The 19,180-nt window shown below is 37.3% G+C and overlaps 1 protein-coding gene across 2 annotated transcripts in view; it reads right to left on the reverse strand.

Moving 5' to 3' along the window:
• Positions 1–19,180, reverse strand: part of ARHGAP26 (Rho GTPase activating protein 26) — a 247,694-nt gene that overhangs the window by 55,908 nt on the left and 172,606 nt on the right. For both annotated transcript variants that reach the window (XM_032210266.1, XM_032210267.1), the window contains exons 18-20: positions 5,173–5,332; positions 3,837–3,975; positions 2,690–2,846 (exon numbers count right to left, since the gene is read on the reverse strand). In XM_032210266.1, the coding sequence (XP_032066157.1) occupies positions 2,690–2,846; positions 3,837–3,975; positions 5,173–5,332 (456 nt within the window). The remainder of the gene's footprint in view (positions 1–2,689; positions 2,847–3,836; positions 3,976–5,172; positions 5,333–19,180) is intronic.

Genomic DNA, 19,180 nt, shown 5'->3' on the forward strand with positions numbered 1-19,180 from the left:
GATGAAATTATACGCCCCTCAGAGAGGGTTCGCAATTTGGGAGTCCTCCTGGATCCCCAGCTGACTTTAGAACACCATTTGTCGGCTGTGACCAGGGGGACCTTTGCCCAGGTTCGCCTGGTGCACCAATTGCGACCCTACCTGGATCGGGAGGCCCTTCAGACAGTCACTCACGCCCTTGTGACCTCAAGACTGGATTACTGTAACATGCTCTACATGGGGCTGCCCTTGAAGAGTGTTCGAAGACTTCAGCTAGTCCAGAATGCAGCCGCGCGAGCGATCGTGGGTGCACCCAGGTACACCCACGTTACATCTATCCTCTGCGAGCTGCACTGGCTACCCATTAGTCTCCGGACTCGCTTCAAGGTGCTAGTCGTTACTTATAAAGCCCTACATGGCATCGGACCTGGGTACCTGAGAGACCGCCTCCTGCCAATTACCTCCCATAGACCGATCAGATCGCACAGACTAGGCCTTCTCCAGATCCCATCTACCAGCGAATGTCGGCTGGCGACTCCCCGGGGGAGGGCCTTCTCTGTTGCAGCTCCAGCCCTCTGGAACGAGCTCGCCGTGGAGATCCGGACCCTTACTACTCTCCCGGCCTTCCGCAAAGTCACTAAGATCTGGCTGCTCCGGCATGCTGGGGGCCTGTCGAAATAGCCAGCCCCACTGTAACTATGAATGTTGTGTATTTTAAATTGTTGTTTGTCTGTTTGTCTATTTATCCCCTTCCTTTGTTTATTGTAAGCCGCCCGGAGTCCTTCGGGAGTGGGCGGCATACAAGACCAATAAAATACAAAATACAAATAAAATACAAAAAAATGGTAGCCTGGAAAGATGGTACGGCTTCTATTAATTTTTGGCTGCCACAGATTAATATGGCTGTCTCCATATAATACATTGTTTCTGTGTTTCTTTGAGTTCAGTGTGAGCTTAGAAATGTTCCCGCATAATATAGGAAAAGTCAAATTATCCTTTTATTTTAAATAAGATGATAGAAACTACTAAAGAGATTTCCAAGAGTTAAAATAAGCAAGGATAATGACAGGCATATTGGAGAATACAACTCCCACCTCAAAAAATTTTATTCAGTATTTTAAAATTGAGATAATAACAAAACGAATATAGATGAAAATTGGCTAATTTCATTGTTTTGGTAATATTTCTGATTTTCAAATAGAGTAGTTATTTCACTGATTTAGGATTTTTTTTTTAATTTTTCCTTCTGGAAACAAAAATTCTTAGCACCACAATGAGAAGAACATAGTTTATAGGCAATCTTTTATCTCAGCATTTAGTGACTGAACCTGCCTCTTGAATAGCTAGAAGCATTAAAACACTGCTTTATTACTAAATGAAATATAAAAGTAGTCATCCCACTGTTTCCACAGGAAATGAAATACTCCATTTATTAAGGATTTATTTTTGTCATATTTGAAAAATAATGTAATAGCTTTTTCAATAGCTAAGGACAACAGATTTCTTTTTGAACCAACAGCATTTTTTTTCCAGTTGTAAAGCTTCTACTGGCAAACACAAGAGATAGGACCTACAATTAAGATGTCAAACCTTGCTGACTCCACTTTAAAACTATTCCATTGCCAGAAAAAAAATCAGCCCATATTAGAAGAACTGAATAAGGAGAGGCTACTTTGCTAATTGGAATGTGTTAGAGTTGTGACTGAAGAATGAGTAAACCTACAAAAATGTTTTTCTAGGATCTCAGATTCTCAATAGACTAAACACTTATGTGAGTAAAGGCAACATCAGTTTAGCTTTATGCTTATGACAGTTCTAAAAGTAGCTGGTTACAGTGTAGACACTGGCAAAGATAAAGCAGTTACTTCCTTTACTGGTAAGCACACTAAATTCCAATATTTCAGTATTACGGAATATGCATGGCTGCTACCAAAAACATCAGCTGTTATCTTTCATATCTCCCTTTCTGGAGAATGTCAACCAACACAAAACATCTGTCATTCTCTCTAGCAGCCAATGGCTGGGGGTGGTAAAATCACACAGTGCAGTGATGTCACACAAATATGTTCCGCAACAAAAGATCTTAGAACAGCAGTCCTTGATTAGGTTTTGTAATACTTAATCATTGTGATAATCTTGAATGGATTCTACTTGCCAAAGAGATATAAAGATGTAGATAAAATTCAAGTGGATAACCCAGAGGTAACAGAGCTTAGAAAAAGAAAATGTTTTGATTCAACTACAATTTGTAATAACAGTTCCTAATACACCAGACTGATCTGCTAAGCCTAAGATTTATGATTTAAATCATTGCATTACAGCATTATCAATTCACAAACAGCAGAAAGACTGGCAGACATTCAGTTGCTGAACAGCTATGCCAAAAGCACTTTCCTAAATAGACAGACTTCCTCAACTTCTAAAAGCAAATGAAACTAAACAATGCCCCTACATAATTTGCGTTAAGTACAAGACATAAGCACAAATCAGCAAGCAGCAGCATAAAAATGTTTTGGGGAAAGGACCCAAAGATTAAATATTTGCCCAAATAGTGGGTTTTTTTTAATATCTCTCAGTACATAGCCAGGAGTTAATTTTACATGATATTATTGAAACAAGAGCCTAGTGGGGAATAGCATCTGTTTCCAATCATGATATCTGAAGATCAGTAGATAAGAACTGCTGGTATGTTTATCAGGCGTATACTTACAGTGAATTTGGCCGGTTGGGTTTGATAACTTCTGCATTAGATTCAGTTGAGTTCTTGTTAGGCTGAACAGCATTACTGGACTGGAGCAAACTGTTGGCGTTTGATGATGATATGACCGATTCTAGGCTGGAGTTAATTATACTGTTTCTGTTTTCCTCTGAAAAGTAGACCAAATTGAATTGATGCTTTGACATGATTTTTAAGAAAAAATTTTTTTAAAGAGAGAACATTGGAATTTCTGAAAACATATATATTAGAATTCAAATTCAAATTTCAATGTATTTCAGTCATAGGCCAGTACATATATTAGACTTTCTACATTATTTTTAAAAATATTGTTATACTATTTAGGCTCTTATTTCTGCATTCAGGCTTCTGGGTTTTTAGTCCTTCCTCTCAATATATTTAGCTAAACCATTTCAGCTTAAGCATTTCCTTCTCTGTTGAACTTTAAAAAATCCTACTCGCTTAATACTGCTGCCTCTTCCTTAAGAATAAACTGTTCCAAATTATTTAGGTAATAGAGAACTGACAGTAATTGTGAGTTATGGTTCCTGCTACAGTTCTAGAACCCCAGAATACATTTTAAAACCAATGAGAGTTTGTTGTGTATGTACAAAGAAGAGTAGACTTATACCTTTTATTCTTAATGGGATCTTCTGATTACATTTAATCCTACAAACCTTTTCTAGCTTTATGAATCAATTTATAGCCATAGATCTCACAAGACCTTTGCTACTAGGTTCCATTATCTTAAGACTAAGGATCTATAGATAAAAATGAAATCTATAGTTTACATTTCACAAAAGACAAGAATGCAGCATAATACTCGGCACTGGAATGGGACAACTTGGTGCAACTAACTCGCCACAGCCAACTTGCCATGGCCAACTCACTGCAGGAAAACTCACTGTGGACAATTCAATTTCAGTATTTAAAATAATTAAAAAATATTTTAATTTTTGTTATTCACATTTCATTTTGTTCATTTTTTGCATCCTTTCTTTAATAATTCTGTTCCACCATTTCTCTGATGTTAGTGTAATTCTTATCCTGTGGCTAGTTGTCCCAGAGCAAGTTATCCAATGGTGAGTTGGCCATGACAAGTTGGCTGTGGCAAGATAGCACAGAGAATAAAGATACTTACGCTTTTCATTGTGTTGCAGTGTATGGAAAAGTGTTAAGGGCCTTTCACTGCAAGATGGTGGCTTTGAATCTGTACTTTTTTTTCGAGATAAGAGCAACTGGGAATTTGACTGTAGAGTATCAGGCACCGTGTTAAATATCTATGATTTTTTTTAAACAAAGAAAAGAGAATTTGAAATAGTTAGAAACTTGATGTAATGGGGGGGCAATTTGTATCAAAATCTAAAAAACTATGTGGGGAAGTAGTAATTCTCAAAAATGGCTGTAAAGTAGACAAATGATTTTTGATAAAGGAAAAGAGAAAATATTTCTTACACTCAACAGTGTCATTACATTTTTGTAGTTTTGAGATACGCAAGTCTGAACACTAAATGCTTTGAGGTAGTCTAGTTTTTATCAGATTGTATGTAGACAATACAATGACCTGCACACTAATTATTTTGGCAATCTCTACAGACTACAATTCAGATAATAATTTCTAAAGCCAAGAAGTTTCAAGCTGCTATTTCTTTGCTGACACAGCTGATTCAAATGCTGCACTAATCTTCAAAGGAAAGTAAGCAAGTTTATGATGAGAGTATGCACTGATTCACCAAAAATGTACAAAACAAATTAATAATCTCCTTGGATTGATAATATTTTACACCATTCTTCTTTCTCTTTTCAATTAGCTAGAATTAGCCTTAAAGATTAAATTGTCTCTTGGGATTAAACAGAATTGGGAATTAACCAAAACCTCTTCCTGAGAGAGAAACTATGATCTTCATGAATTTCACAGAGGATTTACTGTACATATACATAATTTTAACATGATGAATTCCATATTTTTCTGTGTGTTTTTCCCTTTGAGCTGAAACTACTTCTGATGATTCCCAAAGCATCACTCATTTGGATGTACCCCCACACCACAAACTGTATTCCAAAGGGAGCCATAACAGTTTAAATAAAGCAGCTCAAGCTGGTACAAGATTATTCATTCCAATTAAATTGGTGAGTCATTCAATGTCACACCCACATTATTTTTTTCCCTTCAAAGAGAGGGAAACTCTTTTTTTCCACTATGCAATTTCTGTTATGAATGGCCTGGGATTTCAGAATTTCCCCAGTAAAAGGATTACAGAAATCCAAACATTTCATCTCCCAATCAATAAAAATGTTCAGGAAGACAAAAAGAGCTGGCAGACGCCTGGAGAAAAACCCTATTACTTGTCAAATTCCTGTCTCTTCCCAATGTTCTGTTCAACTGTCATCCGCTAAAATATTCACCAAAATCAGTAAACATTGGTAAACAATCATTTTAAAAAACATGGAACATGCACAACTCAAATATAAATTACCTTTTCGTGGTTTTCTATTAAAATCTCAACTACAATATTTTGAAACTTGATGTCCATAATTGCAGCAACGGTTTCTTCTTGTGGTCGCATTAACGTTGGTCCAAAAACAACTCCGAGGTTGGCGACAGTCATAAGATTCTGTTTGTGGTTTTCAGCAACACTACAATGAAACAAGCACAACAGATTTTCAATAGACTCGGCAAACTTAAGTGTTAGACCATTTTCCCCCATATAATTTTGGAACACCTATCATGGTATTTGAATTTCTGCAGTGCAGTTTTGGTTTTTAATAACAAAGCCAATAGAAAGATCAGTGTGAGATAATTGATAATGACACTTCTATAAAGGTCTGTAAACCCACATACAATTCAGGGAATAAAAATTGCAAAGAAGATGACGTTTCAACATAGAGATCAAATTTAAAAGAACAAAGTGACCATTATTGGTTACAATATTTTACCTGAGATATGCTAAAGTAACACCCACCATCTTGAAAAAATAAGCAGGATTCTGAACAGAGAGGATCTGAGTAGTTGATAAACTTGTTTTCAACTAACTTGTTGATAAATCCATTTAACAATTAGACCAATCACAAGTATTTCATGACCTGGAAAAAGGATATGGGCTTGTATATTGAAGGAAATACACTGAATAATATTCTGATGAAGAGCCAGAACTGTGGGCTGTTAATATTATTATTTAACAGCATTGTTTATTTTATTCAGACTCTGTACCTGATGTTAATTTAATGCATGCCTCTGACTCACTGGGGTCAGTAATTAGACAGGTTTCCTTTGAATTCACTCAAAATCTCCATCATACAAGCCCAGTGTTTCAGCAAGAAATAAATCTCAAATAAATATGGCTGAAAGATAAGAAAGGAAGACAGATAAGATTGTGTATACTTTGGCATTTCTGTATTCTAAAATATTTAATATATGAATTTACAGCGGAAAATAATTTCTGATTTTCCTACACCGGTCCAATAATGAAGGTGCGGGTCACAAAAAGAAACACAGTTCACTGAAAAGAACAGTTGAGGTGTAGGAAAATATGTATCTACTACACTGTACTGACTTCCATTGTCAAGAAACTAGAGAAATAAAAATTCGGCAATATTGTTCAAGTTAATATCATAGAACTATGAATTTTACATATGACAGGAATTTTTACTAAAATAATATAAGGCTCAGCTCTCAGGGGGGCCTATTAAAATGTGTGTGTGTGTGTGTGTGTGTGTGTGTGTGTGTGTGTATGTGTATGTATGTATGTATGTCGGTCTTTGGTTATTCGTGTTTTTCCCCGCGTAAAATTGGAGGTGTCTTGGCGACGTTTCGACAAAGTCTCATTCGTCATCTTCAGGCTTCGTGCTTCCAGGAGCAATGTGAGATCTCGGCTGTTTCTTCCTTTTAACTGCCAGTGGGGGTTTGAGCTGACTGGGTGGGAGCTTGGCTGTGTTCTGATTGGGTGGAGGTGTGTTCTGATTGGTTGGGGGTTTGTGTATGTATGTATATATATATATATATATTCATTCTGACGTGTGTGTGTGTGTGCACGCGCGGGCATGTATGTATGTATGTTTATATATATGCATTTAGAAAGTGAAGTGATATACAGGTCTACATGCTATTGCTATTTTAAAAAGTTGCTAAGAGTACTTGCAGAAATTGCAGTATTAGCTCAGATACAATGTGTAAAGTACAACCTCAAAAGAAAAAGAAGCAGAGCATAAATATGGTAAACAACCTGCCATCGCTATGAATTGCTACTATGGAAACATGGTATGAGAATCCATGTCATAATTAGTAATGCTACCTGGTATAATGGAAAAAAAACCCATATCTTTTCAACAATTCTTAACATTTTTATAGCATCTTAGGAGCATAAAGCATACCGATAACCCATTTTAGAAAGTGTTTGTTTTAAAAACAAATTCTTGCATACTATGACACACCTTTCAGAAACGTATTACATTGTTCACAATTCTCCTGTTACTTGAACAGGAAAAATTCAGTATTCTTGAGGAAGTTTTTTTGATGCCTCCATTTAAGGAAGTAGTTTCCCACTAATAATTTACAGATGAACATACCAGTTTGTGCATATATACAAAAAAAAATATTAACATCAGACCAACAATCAAGCAGTAAACGATATTCCAATCAAGGAACTGTCAACAAGCTAATAGTAAGTAGCCCAATCAAAGAACAACCAAGAAGACTGCACTGACAACAGGGCAAAATATAAATCATAAGAGCAAAACCCACTCCCTACTTGTACTGATGATGTTACCTAATTTGCGTAATTAAATATTTGAAAAAAAACAATCAAACTCAGAAAGGATCCCTCAAAAAAAGAAAAAGATATAAAAACCAATTCTAATTCTCTGAACCATTCTATGCTGCTCTCTTCGCTTCACCATTGAAGAACAATGCCCCAATATAATTGCTTTGAATCACTATTATATCCTCAGCCCAGGAAAAGGCCACTTGTATGAGAGAAGCAGATGTCTTTTAGTGTACACTTTTCTAGGAAAACAGATGAGAACATGATCTGTACAGGTAGCCGGAATAGCACAAAACAAATACTGGCATTTATTCTTGTCATTATAGCAGTAGAGAACATTACAGTATTTACCGTATTTATCGGCGTATAACACGCAGTTTTAAAACTAAAATTGCAAGCTTAAACCCTGCCTGCGTGTTATACGCCGATACTCCGGGTGGCAGAAGCCCGGGACCCAGTCAAATTCGCTGCGCAAGGTGAAACGGCCGGCAGCAGCCCTGCTCTCCTGCTGCGGCTTCTGTTTCAATAGGGAAGAAAACTTCCTTTCGCTTCCCGGGCTTCTGCCGCCCGGCAGAAGCCCCGGGACCCAGTCAAATTCGGGAAGCGAAAGGAAGTTTTCTTCCCTACTGAAACAGAAGCCGCAGCAGGAGAGCGAGGCTGCTGCCGGCCGTTTCACTTTGCACAGCGAATTTGACTGGGTCCCGGGCTTCTGCCACCCGGCAGAAGCCCCGGGACCCAGTCAAATTCGCTGCGCAAGGTGAAACGGCTGGCAGCAGCCTCGCTCTCCTGCGGCCAGCGTCCGTTTCAGTCACTTCCCTTGTCCGTCTTGATTGCTGGAAGCAGTAACAAACGGCGCGTCCGCTCCGCATCGCCCTGACAACCACCCCAGCCGGCGGCTGCCAGGCCTCGCTGGAGTCAATTGCAAAGCTGCGTTCAGCGCTTTGAGGACCTGAGGCATCTTGGGAAATGTAGTTCCCTATCAGAAAGAATGGAGTAGCTGCGAATTTGTAACAACATAATATAACTTGGTGCTTCGCAGGTTACGAAAATCTCGTTTGATTTGCACACTGTTTTTTAAAAGTTAGATAAAGAAATTATGCTGTGAAAGCGACTAGATAGCCCCCCTCCCCTTCCTGTGTGTGAGAAAGGGAAGGAGAGGAAGGAAGGAGGGATGGGGGAGGAAAAGAAGAAGGGAGGGGGGGAGAAGATGGAAGGAGAAAAGATGGATGGAAGGAGAAAGAATGGAAGGAGAAGGAGGAAGATGGAAGAAGAAAGGAAGAAAAAGAAGAAGGGAGGGAGAAGGAAGGAGGTAGGAAGAAAAGGGGAAGAGAGGGAAAGAGCAGAAAGACAAAGAGGATGAAGTTGATAGGCAAGAGGAAGGGGGAAGGAAGGGAAAAAAGAGGGAGAGAGTGAAGATGAGGAAGAGGTTTTTGGTTTTCCAAAAAGCAGTGATTCTGATTAAGTTTTTTTGCTCAAAGAGGTGTTTTTTCATTTCATATTTGCCTTTTAAGAGGAGTTAATGTTATAATTCATGTTCTAATGTTATAAATTTTAATCCAACATTAAGTTCCGAGCTTCCAAGTCATTTATTTTTAATGAAAAAAATTTTTACTCAAATTTTTGTGTTAAAATGGGGGGTGCGTGTTATACGCCGGTGCGTGTTATACGCCGATAAATACGGTAATATAATATGTACTAATATGCCACAGAATAAAATGACCTAGCAAAGAAAATATCTGAAAGCCAGAGGGGAAAATTAAGATTCATAGTTATAAATCCAATCTTTGTTCTGAAATCACTTTAGGGTCTAAATGGCTATATATGCATAAGAAATGCGCACATGAAAAATGCTGAAATATAAAAATAAATTTGCACATCATGAAATGTATGAAACATGTTATGCATGCGTTAAGTTTAGAAACTTAATAAGAAATATCCCTTTTAAGTAACATTTAATTTAAATTAACCCTATGGTTATTCAGTTTATAATTTTTGTTTAGACTTTTCTGATAGGTAGGTATACACAAAATGGAATCTAGAATAACTATTGCCTTAGTACGAATACCATTTCATATTCAGAACTATTTTTACATACTTCTGTACTCTTCCTTGTCTGTCTTTCTCAAACAACCTGCAACTTTAATACCTAAGTTATAAAGAAGCTTCTTAATAATATTGAAGTTTAAGAATGTAAGCTAAATGTTTCTGCTTGCTTAGTCCAATTATCTTCAATGATGTGGTTAAGGCCCTTCTACACAATGACTGTTTCAGTTGTGTGATCCTGTAAAGTTAACTATTTTGTGTAGGAGATGATTGTCCAAACTTTTTTTCTCACCTGGGCCACATTGAGTGAAGAGGGATTGTCTTGGGCTACATAAAAAAATATATATGGTTAATGTATGTAAATCATATAATAATATTAAAAGTTGACAACCTTGTGGGACCGTATTATGAGCTGTCCATGGTTGCATGCAGCTCATGGGCTGCGGATTGGGGCCTGGTCTAGAGTATTTGAATCCCCAGCAACACTGGTATTCTCACTCCTTTATTTACTCAGTCTATATATACTAAATATAAATCAAGAGAAACTGGATGGAGAAGATCAATGTGGTTTTAAAATGTCAGTAAAACGAAAACTATGCTAATGACACCACTCTGATAACTGAAAATGCAATAATCTCCAAACTCTAGAATAATAGTCAACAACATAGTGAAAAAATAGGACTAAATAGGGACTAGAATAAAACATAAAAAGGACTGAACTAATGAGAATTAGTTCTCTTTAAAACTGGTACTGAAGATAGTGAAATGGTGGATACCTTCTGTCTTTTAAAACCAACTGTCAACAGTACAGGAAGAAGCATTCAATAAATATGCTGCAGCCGAGTACTCAGTAGAACAGCCACAAAGACTTACAGAAAATATTCAGATGCCATGGTATATACCTCAAAAGATCGGTATAATTCAAGCAATGGTATTCCCTCTGATACTCTGTGGAAGTGAAAATTGGACTTTGAAGAAGCAGGATAAGAAGACAATTACACTCTTGAACTTTGGTATTGGAGAAGATTCTTGAGAATACCCTGAACAGCCACAGAAACAATTAAGTAATCACTGAAAAAAATCAATCCAGCGTTCTCCCTCGAGGTTCAAAGGCCCAAGTTCAAATTATCCTATTTCAGAACTATTATGTAAAGACACAGCTTTCTGGAGAAGACATTCATGCTTGGAAAGCTGGAAAAAAGAGAAGAAATTGACTAGCAGCAAGGAGGAAGGACTCCGTTACAGCGGCAATGAGTGTACCGTTGAAGGATCTGAAGGACCAGATTTGGAACAGAAGGTCATGGAGAAAATCCATGCATTTGCTGAGAGCCAGCACCAACTTGAAGGCACACAACCAATCAATAACCAGACCAATGAACACAGGCTAAATGTGGCTCAAGGGGGTGATGGAAATTACTTTTTCATGTACCATTTATGTGGAAAGGGAAATTTTTTGCAACTCCAGGATTTGTACCTGTTCAAGGCAAAATGGTGATTAAATTAAGTTCTTTGCTCCCAAATCTTAATTTGTTGCATTTAAACAAAAGAAGACAACTGTGGATCATCCTAAAACTACATTTGTGCTATTGGGATGTGGAAGGGAAACTGGCATGATGAATCCCTACCTGGCTGGTAAATCATATGGCAAAACAGAATAATTAAAATCTAGTGAGAAGATAGTAAAATTGAGCCTACAACTAAAATAACCTCCAGTTTTAGAGAGAGGGAGAGAGCACTAGCATTAGGTATAAATTATTTTTGAGTTGTGTTCTTCATTTTATGAAAAGCAAAGGAAAATTTAGAATAGAATTCTCTATTCTCAACAAAATTTTACTATTATTAAAGTCATTTGGGAGCAGCTCCATTTTCTACAATATCCTGGAAGAGCGTGAGGCAATTTCTCACTTTTGAGTTTGTTAAGAAGCCATGCGAGTATGAAAGAGTGAACACATTTCAGAACTGTGAAAGGTTTCCTGTGAGTATTTTGAAATTGTTTTCTTAAAGAAAAACAAAAGTGTTTGAGGTTCCAAATGTGATTGAAATAGAACTAATTACAGGCTATGTATACTTCAGTATAATCGAGAAGAAAAAAAAGCTCAAAGGAAGCACCTCATCATTAATAAAAAGCCTGCTACCCCAAATTAGGGTGGGGGGAGATAATCAATGCTTTATACCTAGTACACAGCATGCCCTAACCTTTTTTTGGGGGGGGGAAAGATAAAAACTTTTGCACCATACAGGTAGTCCTTGATTTATGATCATAATTGCGACCAGGTGTTTCTATTCCTAAGCAAGGTGGTTATTAAGTGAATCACATTTGATTCTACTGTCTTGTTGCCACGGTTATTAAGGCAATGTCTATAGTTATTAGTTAATTATGCTTGTATCCTTGCGATTTATATTGATTGTTTCCTAGTATGATTTGATTGCTTATTTGTATCCTATGACTATCATTAAGTGTTGTACCTTATGATTCGTGATGAATGTATCTTTTCTTTTATGTACACTGAGAACATATGCAATGAAGACAAATTCCTTGTGTGTCCAATCACATTTAGCCAATGAAGAATTCTATTCTATTCTATTCCATTCCATTCCATTCCATTTCATTCCATTCCATTCCATAAATCAAGTGGTTGTTAAGTAAATCTGGCTTTCTCCTATTGAATTTGCTTGTGGGAAACCGTCTGGGAAGGTTACAAATAGCAGTCATGTGACCCTTGTATGCTGCAATGGTTGTAAATGCATGCCAGTTGCTAAGTGACTAACTTTTGATCACCTGACCGATGCTGGGATGGTCATAAGGGTGAGGACCAGCTGTAAATTATTGCTTGCATCCCATTTTGATTATCTGGTGTTTAGTGAAACCAAGATTGTTAGGCCAGATGGATTTTTATGTTCCAACAACTTCCTTTATCATCACCTCACATAAATGAACAGAGCTGCTTTGAAAAGTTGTTTTTTTTAACTTTATGGCTTATACCAGCACATGGATGGATGAACAATATTCATAGGAAGAACTGGTTATTAGATAAAAGTATTTCCTTTACGTTGCACAATGGCAACAGTTGGAATGAAGTGTTTGGCTGGAGCACATGCTTTTATCATTTCTCTCCCCACATATTTAAAAAGATATGTGCCAAATTTTTGTGATGCACAACTTTTCAATCACAAGTAGGTGGCAAGAATATTTTATGCAAATTTCTACAATCCTCTTGTGTAACTTACTAAAAATTTCAGGATTTGAGCATAAAGGTGCAAGTACATATTTTAGTCTCATTAATACCATTAAAACTAGACGAAAGGAGCTTTGAAGTATTCAATGTCACTTTGGGGTCTGTGCAGAAATGCATAGCTGTGCATTTCCTTTCAAATCTTATGGCACGCATAGTTGTGGAAATGGTATATGAAACCAACCAACCAACCAACCAACCAATAAATAAATGTTCTAATAGAGACTCTTGGATATATTTATTTTCCAGCAGACCATATTTTGATAACCTTCCCAAAGTATGCAGAGCATTGAGAAAATATTCAGACCCCCTTCTCTTTTATTATACTGCACTCTGATTCTGCAGTTGTTAAAATTCATTTTTTCCTCATTAATCTACATTCATTACCCCACAATGAAAAAGTGAAAACAGAATTTTAGAAATATCTGTAAATTTATTAAAGAGGAAAAAAATGAAATATCATATTGGCAGAAGTATTCAGACCCTTTGCAACAACATGTGAAATTTAGCTCTGATGCTTTCCATTTCTCTTGATTGTTGCTGACATGTTTCCACACCTTGAATGGAGTCAACCTGTAGTAAAGTGTCAGCTGTGACACCTTCTATAGAAATCTGTGTGCCTTTCCAAATCGTGTTCAATCAATTTAATTTAGTTTTTTTTTCCTTTTTAATAAATAAAAATGAATTTCCACAACTGCAGAATCAGGCTGCAGCATAACAAAATTGACAAAAGTGAAGGGGGCCTGAATACTTTCTGAATGCACTTTACATAAAAGAACTCAAGAAAACAGAATTGTACAAATTCTATATACCATTTAAATGAATGTATTAAATTCTGAATGTAAGAAAATGCTGACTCTGTACAGCTTAATGTTGTAGACTATTGTATTTTTGGAAGAAGGAAGAGGATGGAGAGAATTATTTATCCCAATTAAAGATTAATACATACCCTTCTGCTCACCTCAAATCAGACTGAATATTGCATGAAGGCTTTAACAATGGCTCATGTGGATGATCACAAAACATGCACTTCCCTCACAGGGGGGTGAAAGAAATATACAGGGGAGACTTCAAAGGAAAGCATGCTTAACATTATACAAAGAGAGATCTAATTAGAAAGATCTACTACCCTGGAGCCAAGAATAGCCTGAATCCACCTCTGCCTTCTCCCCACCCACAACTAAATTCATATCTTAGGGGAAGAGCAGAAGCTATCATTTGTTTTTAGGGAGAAGCAAATTCATTGGGCTATACTCACTGGAGGTAGGGAGTTAGGAACTGATCCAGAGTGTGCCAGAAGCTACAGCCCATCAGATCTGAAATCCTTAAATGGGAAATATTCAATCTAAGGTCCTAGTAGATATCCTCTCAAAATCTACTGTGTTTCTCTGAAAATAAGATAGGGTCTTATTTTTTTGACCCCCGAAATAAGCGCTTGGCCTTATTTTCGGGGAGGTCTTATTATTTTTGAGGTGCAAGATGCGGCGAGCATGGTCACCTCATGGCTGCTGCTGCGTTGCAATATTTTTGAGGAGGGCTTATTTTTGGGGAGGACCTATTTTAGCACATGCGCTCAAAAGCCAGATTGGGTTTATTATCCGGGAAGGTATTATTTTGGGGAAAACATGGTACATGTTACTTTTTCATTTATCAAATTTCTTTCCTTCTTTTTCCTCAGAAGCTTACCTGGGGATTTCCTTTTATTGTATTGCCACAAGAATCATGTAGGTTAGGTTAAGAGAGATTAATATGCTGATAACATCCAGCTGAATGTCTCACGCCATGATGAGTTAAGTGATGCTGTGACCTCTCTCTTGTAATGCCAGGAGGCTGTTAGGGCCTGGATGTGGACCAATGGGCTGAAACTGAACCCTGGCAAAACAGAATGGCTCTGGGATTCTTCAATCCATGGAGAATGACAATCGCAGGTCTTGGATGGATTTCTCCTGGACGCATGAATCTTGCTAGAGGAGCAGGGACCTTTGAGCAACTGCGAGCTGTGAATCAGATACATCTTTCCTGGGCCAGGAATCCCTACTCATAGGGATTCCTGACCTATCAGAATGTGTTCTATATGGAACTGCCCTTGAAAAGCACTCAGAAGCTTGTTACACGAAATCAAATCTCAATAGATTTTGGATTTTTCAGATATGCATCTGTTATTGATCAAAATCCCTCAGTTTGTGAAACTCATGCAGATTTTTAATATGGCTCCCTATCTCTATTCTCCTAACATATTATCTTCATTGGCTCTGATGTACAAAACAGAAGCTTTGAATTTTAATTAGCATGTGGATTGGTTAATACAATAATTCCTTTAGACCAGCATATATTTATTCATGATTCATTTGATCAATGAGGACAATAGTACAAAATTAGTTAATAACATACATAATAAACTAAGAGATTATAAAAATGTTTTAATTTTTTTTAAACCATATGTAAAATTCTAATAAGACAACATGAATTTTCTGCTGGGAGAACTAGAGAAAATTATAAAAACTGAGAGATGTGTTAACTTGAATAAAACTAAGACCAGAAACTTAGCTTTAAACTAATATCTTTTGCTGTACACTCTTTAACGGGAAGTTACATTAAAAATACTATATCACATAGTATTTAAATATCTAGAATGTGAACTTGTAAGTGAAATGAATTATTCTCAGAGCAATAGAAACATAAAATGAAAAGGAAGTATTCACTCAAGTGAACACTGATTACTTTGCATGAGAGATGACAGGTATCAGGCTAATGAACAGCAATTAAAAGAAAATTAAATTGAGGCAGAATCTATGAAAAATTTTACACTGTTCCACAATGTTTTACAAGCTTACTAGATATAGTCAATTGCTGAAAAATTCTCAAAATGAGCTTAATTGCTTGGTGCTGAAAGATATATTGAAGTCAACCAGTCAACTTTTCTAGAAATACTTTGCAACTTTTAACTGAATTTGGTAATATGTTCCTTATATATTATTTTATGGACATAAATTGTAGAAGGAAATCAAAGATAGCTGGGAGAGGAAAGTAAGTAATGCCAACATCAATCAAAATCAGAATTAGAGGTATAATTAAGATACTGTAATATCCATCACCTATCAATGAGAATGAGAAGGAAGGAGTCACTGAGAAGAGCCTAATGCTGGGAAAGACTGAGGGCAAAAGAAGAAGGGGATGGCAGAGAATGAGATGGCTGGATGGAATCACTTAAGCAATAGGCGTGAGCTTAAATGGACTTTGTGGGATGATAGAAGACAGGAAGGCCTGGAGGAATGTTGTCCATAGGGTCACGATGGGTCGACTTCGCAACTAACAAATACCCATCAAATAAACCAGAGCTATTTCTTAGAAAAGAAGAAATCCAGAACCAACTCTTAGAAAATAAATATATATGAATGTAAAAGTTAGAGCAATGGCAGAATGGTGGCCGGGGTGGGGGGGGATAAAATGTAGGCACTAAAAAAAGCTGGTATTAAAATTAGGCAGACATCTATAAACAAGAAAACAACAGGAAGAGAATATTTAGAATGCTTTGGTTACTTTAGAAAAATTTAAGGATGTGACATCCTACAAAGAAATTCTTAGGATTGTTGCACAAACAGTTTAGCTTTAATTTAGGACCCAAAAGAGAATCTCCTCCTCAGTTTCTTTGGGCAAAAATAAAATGACTTAAGAAAATTAAGGCAGCTTGAACGGTTCACAAATGGAAGCCCGGCCACAGGATCTTGAGCCTTAAAATGCTTGGTCTTCAAATGGCAACCACAAAGGATTTCTGTTAAACACAATCAACACTAGGCAAGCAGCTTGGTTACACAAATATTTCGGATCACTGACGCGATGCTGATTCAACCACTGCCTTAGTTTAGCTTTGAAATAAACCAAAACCCACAGAAACTAGGGCAACTGAGAAAAATATGTTGTAAAAATGTCATGCCTCATGTACCAAACCAGAAACAAAGGAATAATTACATTTGAGAGAAAATTCTAAACTACACAAGAATTATGACAAATTATATTTGGGAGTAAAAAACCTTCCTTTTCTTCCCTATGTTTTTTTAACAAATCATTATAATGATTATGATAATATTACTTCAAGCTAATTGATATACTAATTGAAATAATATATCTAAATACACAGGATAACAAAATTATTCTGTATCAGTGGTGGGCTTCAAAAATTGTTTGAACCTACTCTGTGGGTGTGGCCTACTTTGTGGGAGTGGCTTGCCGCCCATGTGACCAGATGAGAGTGGCTTGCCACCCATGTGACCAGATATGAAGATGCCGACGACACTTGTCAGAACAACCTTAAATTACCTCACACACAGCACTGGCATGCATAAGAATATGATGTAAACTTGTTTTTTAAAAGGCATCTTTGGTTTGCGTTAAAACAACTTCAACACACGCAATGTTCTGATTGCACCACAAACGCAGCAGTCATCCTTACCTTTCACAGAGGCACTGAGTTTTATAAATATGAGCATGATAGTGTAGAATAATCATATCCAAGGACCAGTGATGGGTTTCAAAAAATTTTGGAACCTTTTCTGTAGGTGTGACCTGCTTTCCGGGTCCACTGGTAAACACTGGTTTTAATCAAATGGCTCCTACACACAACACACACACACACACACACACACACACACACACCACACCAAAGCACAGTTAACTAGCATGAGATGTTAAAAGACTGAAGTGGGAATTTCCAGGCAATATTGGATTTCAGAGAGTACCCTGGACCAGCAAATAGCAACATAAATAGTCATCTTAACTGAGCAATAGCACTATCTACTATAAATAACAGGAATTGGTGGGAAACATTCACATTGTAGAAACTGGAGCACAAAGCAGAGTTGGTTTATTAATGAAATACTTGTAGAACTCGTGTTTAAAAGATTGCATTATTTCCAAAAAAATAAACAAACAAATAGGTCTGTATCTGTGTCTGAATTTCTGACTGAATCTACCCAGTCCTAGTTCAATATTTTAACCAGTAGATATAATATAAATAGGCAAATATACCTGAGAGAAGCCAAATGGCAAAACCAACCAAATCACAATGCAGGAAACAAGCTCTGCCCCTTTTGTACATGCACACAAGTCTGTATGGAGAATGACAAGGTTGCAATCTTTCTTTCATCATTCTAAAAGAAAGATCAAATTCCGTGGAAGCCTCTGAGTGGAACAAATGTATTGGGACCCTGCAGTGGTGGGGGGTTCCATATCCCGGTGCAACTGGTAAGGTGCAATGGGGCCTGGCGTCCACCACATGAACACACGCAGCATGCGTGCACACATGCGCAGCGCACGCATACGTACTTATTGCCTGCAATGCTCCATGACGCCTCCATGACACTCCAGCTGCTTGGCGGAGCATCGCGCAGGCACCGTACACTCCGTGCGTGTGTGCAGAAGCTCTGAAGAGCTCAAATACAAGTAAGGTGCATGGGGGGGGGGTGCCTCCAGTGCTCCCGGCAGGCAGTCGTACACCTGTACCGGGGCGTACCAGTCGTAACCCACCACTGGGACCCTGTCACAGAGGAAGTGGGATTTAATCCTTCTGCCTCACAATCCTTCTATGAAGTTAAATCACCCAAAGCAGTTATTAATTAGGGAAGGAGGAATCCAAGAAGCACAATTTCCCAGGGTTGATAATAGCATCTTAGGAGAGCAAAAAGCATAGACTTATTCGCAGAGGAACAAAAGACAGGCATTTCTTATTTAAGTTCAGCATCCTTCATATCAAGTTTGATTTTTGTCTCAGAAAGCATGAGACCTTTCTTTTCCTTTTTTTCTTTCCTTTCCCTTTCCTTCCCCCTTCCCCCTACCTTGCAGGATTAGTATAATGGTAAAGATAAGTAAAATCAAAAGTAAAACTCAACTTTTGGTTCCCACATGGATACATTTATGTAGTTATCCTGGCAGCAATAAGAGTATGGATTGCCAGCACCTTCTGGATTTTTCCTCAAATTCGTAGACTAAAGTGTTGATATTTTCCATAGGTCTCTCTTCCAAACATTAAATAGGTGCAATATTGCTCAGATGCCAAGCAAACCAAGCAAAAACTACCCAAGTGTCATTCCATGAAAATCACATATGTTTGTGCTTTACTGTGCTTTTATAGAGAGACTGAACAGTCAGATTTTTCATCCATCCTTCTTTCCATCTAATTTATATTATGCTTCTTAGATTCTTACTTAGATTCTTCTAGAATCTAGATCAATATAGCACAAGTCATTTATTCTGACTTTTACACCAGTCTGAGAGGTATATGCGTTTTCTATTATTGCCCAATTTTGTGAAATCACTGTAATTTATAGTGTCTTACAGAAGTTTCCCCAAAAATAAGGAAAGCAACCTTGAGTTTTTTTTATCCTCACAAAATAACTGTCTAATGCCACATATATATTTGATGTAGACTGCAAAGAGCCTGAAGAAGTACTTTA

Source organism: Thamnophis elegans, chromosome 2 (assembly GCF_009769535.1).
Source record: "Thamnophis elegans isolate rThaEle1 chromosome 2, rThaEle1.pri, whole genome shotgun sequence".
Taxonomy (NCBI): Eukaryota; Metazoa; Chordata; class Lepidosauria; order Squamata; family Colubridae; genus Thamnophis; species Thamnophis elegans.